Source organism: Amphiprion ocellaris, chromosome 9 (assembly GCF_022539595.1).
Source record: "Amphiprion ocellaris isolate individual 3 ecotype Okinawa chromosome 9, ASM2253959v1, whole genome shotgun sequence".
Taxonomy (NCBI): domain Eukaryota; kingdom Metazoa; phylum Chordata; class Actinopteri; family Pomacentridae; genus Amphiprion; species Amphiprion ocellaris.
This window is the reverse complement of record NC_072774.1, coordinates 27,356,566-27,362,565: the sequence shown is the minus strand read 5'-3', so window position 1 is coordinate 27,362,565 and position 6,000 is coordinate 27,356,566. Positions and strand designations below refer to the sequence as shown.

General features: G+C 37.1%; 1 protein-coding gene across 3 annotated transcripts in view; it reads left to right on the top strand.

The window, feature by feature from the left end:
* The first annotated feature begins 850 nt into the window (after nt 1-850).
* The window catches only part of ulk4 (unc-51 like kinase 4), a 115,049-nt gene continuing 109,899 nt past the window's right edge, over nt 851-6,000 (top strand). For 2 of the 3 annotated variants that reach the window (XM_055013626.1, XM_055013624.1), the window contains exons 1-8: nt 862-1,139; nt 2,144-2,281; nt 2,502-2,601; nt 2,913-3,052; nt 3,142-3,304; nt 4,549-4,650; nt 4,886-4,969; nt 5,144-5,219. In XM_055013626.1, coding sequence (XP_054869601.1) covers nt 2,144-2,281; nt 2,502-2,601; nt 2,913-3,052; nt 3,142-3,304; nt 4,549-4,650; nt 4,886-4,969; nt 5,144-5,219 — 803 coding nt within the window. In that variant the 5' untranslated portion in view covers nt 862-1,139. Of the gene's footprint in view, nt 1,140-2,143; nt 2,282-2,501; nt 2,602-2,912; nt 3,053-3,141; nt 3,305-4,548; nt 4,651-4,885; nt 4,970-5,143; nt 5,220-6,000 lie in introns of all 3 variants that reach the window. The other variant, XM_055013625.1, reaches the window with a different exon arrangement.

Below are 6,000 nucleotides of genomic sequence, written 5' to 3'. Positions count from 1 at the left end.
GTGTGTGTGTGTGTGTGTGTGTGTGTGTGTGTGTGTGTGTGTGTGTGTGTGAAGGGTGGGGTGTGCTGGTTTAACAATGAGCCTGTAATATATCATGCTGTGGCATGCATGCCCTGAAGACATGGGTTTTGGTGTCAGCTAATTTGAACACTAGTGCAAAAGATGGAGAGAACAGTATAATAGTAGTATGATTGCAATCATTTTTTTTCAAGTAAACCTCAAAAATGGAGTTAAACCAGTTTTAGCTTCTGATACGTCCATGTGGCCTGGAGATAAATGCGTCTGAACACAAGCTGAAAAATACTGCTCCAGCTTACAGAACCATACCTGGAATAAAATATTGCAGCGTTTATAAATCATAAAACCAGTCAGATAGTCTAAAAGATGACTTTTAGTGCACTTTTTATTGTCTAATTGTTCACAAATTTGATTATAAAACCAACTTTTTCGCTTCTTTCTCCTCTAAAACTAATTTCTGTCATCATATCTGCTCCTTCTCACTAGATTTAAATTTGTTACATCTTTGTAGAAACACAGGACCAATATTTTAGGTCTTTTTGTATTGTATTCCATCATGGACGCTCTCCTCCATGCTGTTGTGTTCATGCCGGTATCCTAGCAACGCAGGAGCGTTCCATTTAGAGGGAGTTTGGGGCAAAACCCGTAAAACACTTTCAATAAAATCAGCATTTTACTTTAATAATATTTACAAATAAATAGCTTAGAAAACTGAAATCCACTTCTAAATACAAATGAAATCACTAAGGTGGTTGTATTTAGCCTTTATTTCATATAAAGAATTCCATACTTCCCTGTTTTAGTTTCCTCTCCGGAGCCCATCAGCCTTCCGGTAACAAACAGCGGGTCGTTGAAGAGGAAACTTCCAACGTACTTTGACGATAAGTGTTAAAACAGCAGCAGAACCTTTACTGTGAGTTTTTGGAGGCTTTTTAAACTTTAATTAAGTTGCTTTCAGTTTAAATTTGACAGTTAACGGCTGTCTTGTTAAAAGGGAATAAACTACGAGGCTATTTCTGAGCAGTCGACACCGTTAGCGGCCACAAATACAAGCATACCAACTGATATCTCGAATTTGACAGTTTAAATTAATGCTACACCTGTTTCTCTCAACCTAAACGGTAAGTTTGTACTTTGAACATGCACATTTAGTACACACTGCAGTGTCTTACCTTACAGGCTGGACATTAACAGCCTTCTACATCAGTTTTTGCTCCCTAATCAAGCAGGTACCAGGTCTTCTGCAGCTAATTAAAGCGATTACAGATCAGCTGTCACATTTTGCAGGAAGAGCTTTTATTCTGAAATTATAGAAGAATGGAAGTCATAGAAGTCCCTAATTTGGTGAATCTATCATGATGAGAGTGTAATATCAACCAAACTGTAGCAGAAGTAAATATATTTAACTGTCTCTTGATAGATTAAATCAATGAATGATTTTGCAATGCAGTCATGCATTTAAAAAACCATATAAACAACTATTCAAAGTTAATTTTCTTTATTTCTTTACTGAACTGTCTGAATTACTGACAAGACATTTCAATCAGTATGTCGTTTCTGCCAGAGTACCGTGAAATGAAAGACGAGCGTCTATTTTTTATTTCACTTTCTTAAAATAAATAATAAAATCTATTTTTACCGTCTAATTGGTTTTTAACTTTGTTTATTTCACTGTTTATTTTTATTCTCTTTCACCCTTTATTTACTTATTAATGCATCTTTTTTACTTGTTTACTATTACTACTATTATTAGCATTTTATGCCCTGTGTTTATGGTTTTACAGGCTTTTTTTCTTTCATTCCACTCGTTCCTTCCCTTACTTGAATGTGGCACTTATTTTTTTTTACCTGGTGTTGTGGTACTAATTTATTTTGAGTGTCTTTTACCATGTTTTATGTTGTTAAGTGTTCTTCCTGAGTATCCTTCTTTTTTTTGTCTTGTCTGTGAAGCACTTTGTAAATTTGTATAATCATTTTTTAAAAAAGTGCTATATAAATAAAGTTATTATTATTATTATAACAGTCCAACACATAGTTTTATCATATAGCTCAGGGATTATTGAATAGTTCTTCTAATGTCTAATTATTCTAACTTTAATGCTCTCGATTTCTTTCTTCACAACAGATGGAGAACTTCATCCTGTATGAGGAGCTCGGGGCAGGAAGCAGCTCTATTGTCTATAAAGGAAGAAAGAAGGGAAGTCTCAACTATGTGGCTATCATCTGCACAGACAAAGCGAAGAGGACAGAAATCACTAACCATGTGGGATGATGTTTTAAACTTTATGCATTTGTTAAGGCATCTGTAACATCATCAATACTCTTAAATGCTAATAATATAAGCAACCTATGCAAAAAGGTCTCTCTTAGACATCAGCAGTTTGGATCCTTTGTCTATTTTAAACGGAATGAATTCTGAGATCTTATAGTTACGAATAAAGAATACTCGCTGTATACGTATGTTTGGTTCTCTCTCCTGTTAGGTACGTCTCAGCCGTGATCTGGAGCATCCAAATATCATTTCTTTCTATGAGTGGTATGAGACAAGTAGCCACCTGTGGCTGGTAGTAGAGCTCTGTACAGGTCAGTAATAATGTCTGGTAGTCGTGATGAATAGTCAGATACCATACGATGTAAAAACTTAGTGTAGGCTTTCAGGATATGGAGTGAGTAATGCATCTAAATGTTGAAAGGACTTTAGAAAAAAAAGTAAATACCTTTATACTTTGTTTTCTTGGAATAGATTTTCACTGACTCTTTTTTAATACTCAAAATGGATTTCTGTTTTTTATAACAATGCAACAGGTATCAACCTTGGTCTAAGTATTTTGGCTCTCTTGTGCTCACTTTGATCTTTTTTTCCTCTCCAATGCTAACCTCTTTCTTTTCATCAGGTGGTTCCCTGGAGTCTATAATTGCTCATGATGGATGTCTGTCAGAAGATGTGGTGAAAAGGTTTGGATGGGACTTGGTCAAAGGTCTGAAACACATCCATGAATTAGGAATCATTTTCTCTGACCTGACCCCTGCTAAGGTTTGCATCTGCATTCATGTGTCTGTAAGATTAAAAATATAACAGGAGTATTGATATAGTCACATGAATACAACATTTCTCCTCCTTAGGTCCTACTGGATGGTAGTGGCATTCTGAAGTTTGGGAACTTCTGTTTGTCCAAGGCAGTTGGAGAGACACTGGAAGATTTCTTTATGTTGATTTCTACATCTGAGGAAGCAACAGAAGAAGATAACAAGGAGAACTTTGACAACCTGAGGAAGCGGTTACAAGGTCAAATTACTATTTTTAATGTTGTTTCTGTATACATTAAATTATTGATTAATGGACAAGCTAAGCTGTTAGATATGCAATTTTTGATGGATCCTGTTGAACTGGGACACAGCATATACAGCATACAACAGAAGTGTGGACACACTTGTGCAGTATTGCTTCAGGGTCAAATGATTCAACATTGCAACATGTGAAATATATTTTTATTTCTAAGTTGACAAAATGAGTGTACCAGAGAGTACCTGTTATCTTTCTGCTCAGCTTATGTTGCAGTCAACACATTTACCCTCTCTGATCATGCTGCGAATCATCCTTTTTCACTCCCTGTCAGACCTCTTAAATACACTTTTGTGTTTGAGCTTTGTCCTTTTTTCTTTATTTTTTTTTAGATAAAAATAAGATTCACTGTGCATTTTCTCTACTTTGGAAAAATAACAAGATAGGTGTTGTTTCACACTGATTATTTTACTGCTTCTCACAAAGATTTCCACCGCAATCTGGAGGTATTAAATGAGCCCTATAGTACCACTAACCAGAGAGAGTGAAAGACTGCACATAATGTCAACCTCTATAGCCAGAAACCAGCCAGGACTACCACAGTGATTACATAGTCCTAAGAGTGAAGCACAGAGATGGGAGTTTGATTCCTTCAGTCTGCAAGAGTGCAAACTTGTTAGGAATGCACACAAAGCACGGAAAAATCAATAACGAAATTTGTCTAACTTCTGTTGCATTGACCTCCTACTGTGGGACCTGTATTTTTAATGTAGTTTAATGTAATAAATCTAAATTGTGTTTTTAGTTTTACATATAAGTAAGTATCCTACTGTTAAACATAGAAGTTTCAAAATTATTATATTACTTTTTTTTTATCATTTGACATTGAGGTGATATTGCACAGGGGTTTATTCACTCCTGTTGTGTGATGTCTATGCTGGGTGTGCAACAACAGGGGATGCTGTTCACTTTAGTCAACACAAACAGCTCGTGCACAGCTTCAATTAAGAATGGCAGGATGCAGAGGAAGGAGTAACTGTGGTTTTGACATAGTGATCACATCAGAAATTAAACCTGAGAACATTTTAAACATTGTGGAGTGTGCATACTCAATGGGAACTTAATGAACTAAGAAGTGTTTTTTTTTTTTTTTTTTAAACAGTGATTTAAATAATTTGTCAAACATTTTTTACTTGATTGTCCTCTTGTACTCTATTTACTATATGAGCATGCGTGTATGTTTTCAGGTTCTCCAACTTATACTGCCCCAGAAGTTTTGCTGGGATCAGAAACCGATTTGAGCTCTGATCTCTGGGCTCTTGGTTGTGTCCTCTACTACATGTACACTGGTACGCACACACACACACACACACACAGACACACACACACACACACACACACACACGATTGTAACAGTTGTAATTATTACACTTCTGCTGAGCAATGGACTGAAGTGAAAATGCTAAATGACAGGATTGAAACGCTGTGCTAGTATGCTATGCTATGCTATGCTATGCTATGCTATGCTATGCTATGCTATGCTATGCTATGCTATGCTATGCTATGCTATGCTATGTTTCCCAGGTAAGCCTCCTTTCAGCTCCGACAGCCACACTGAGCTCACAGAGATGATTTTGCATCAGGATCCGCCACCTCTCAGACAGACAGGTGATACATACACTCAAAGATATCATATTTGACAAATATTATTATTACATTTTAGCAAAAGAAGTGCTAGAAACTCTATAATACATTTTAAAGGGCAATTTTGCCTTACATATTGCTGTAATAGACTTGTTTTTTGTTAATTATTTAAGTTGTCTCCTGTGTTGTTTGTTACAGTGTTTTCTGAAGGACCTCCCAGTCAGGACTTCCAGAGTCTTCTGAAAAGTTTACTCAACAAAAATCCAGATAAGAGGTCAAGTTCCTAGACTCAGGCCCAGCACACAGTGTTCTGCTCTTGCTGTTATTTTTGTCATAACATTTCTCAGGGCTGGAAATCTTGCTTGCAATTTGATTTGATCACTACTGCAATACAGCATCCACATGTCAATTTAAAATTATAGGAGACACGTTGGAGTTTGAAGTGAAGCACATCATCAGCAGTAACAGGCAAACAATGGTGATGGTATTAAGATGCCTAAAGTATGAAAAGAAAACATTCCCCACATCTTTAGACCATCACCACCAGCCTGGACTGACTGAAGACGGGATGGATGTATGGATTCATGCCGCTGACACCAAAATCTGACCCGACCATCTGCATGCCTCAGCAGAGATAGAGATTCATCAGTTCAGATTACATTTTTCTCGTCTCCAGCTGTCTAGTTTTTGTGAGAATGTGCCCACTGCAGCCTCAGATTTCTGTACTTGGCTGATTGGAGCGACATGGTCCTCTGCTGCTGTAGTCCGTCTGCCTCAAGGTTGGATGTGCAGTGCATTCTGAGACACTTTCTGCTCACCCTAGAGTGGTTATCTGAGTTACCGAAGCTTTTATGTCAGTTCAAAACAGACTGGTCATTCTCCACTGACATTTTTCGTTAACAAGGCATGGCTGCTCACAGAGCTGCTGCTCACTGGGGGTTTTTTCTTACTTGCTCCATTCTGAATAAACTCTGGAGACCAACAGTTACAGAAATTCGCTAACAGCCTGCCTGGCACTCATCATGCTATGGTCAGAATCACTGAGATCACATTTT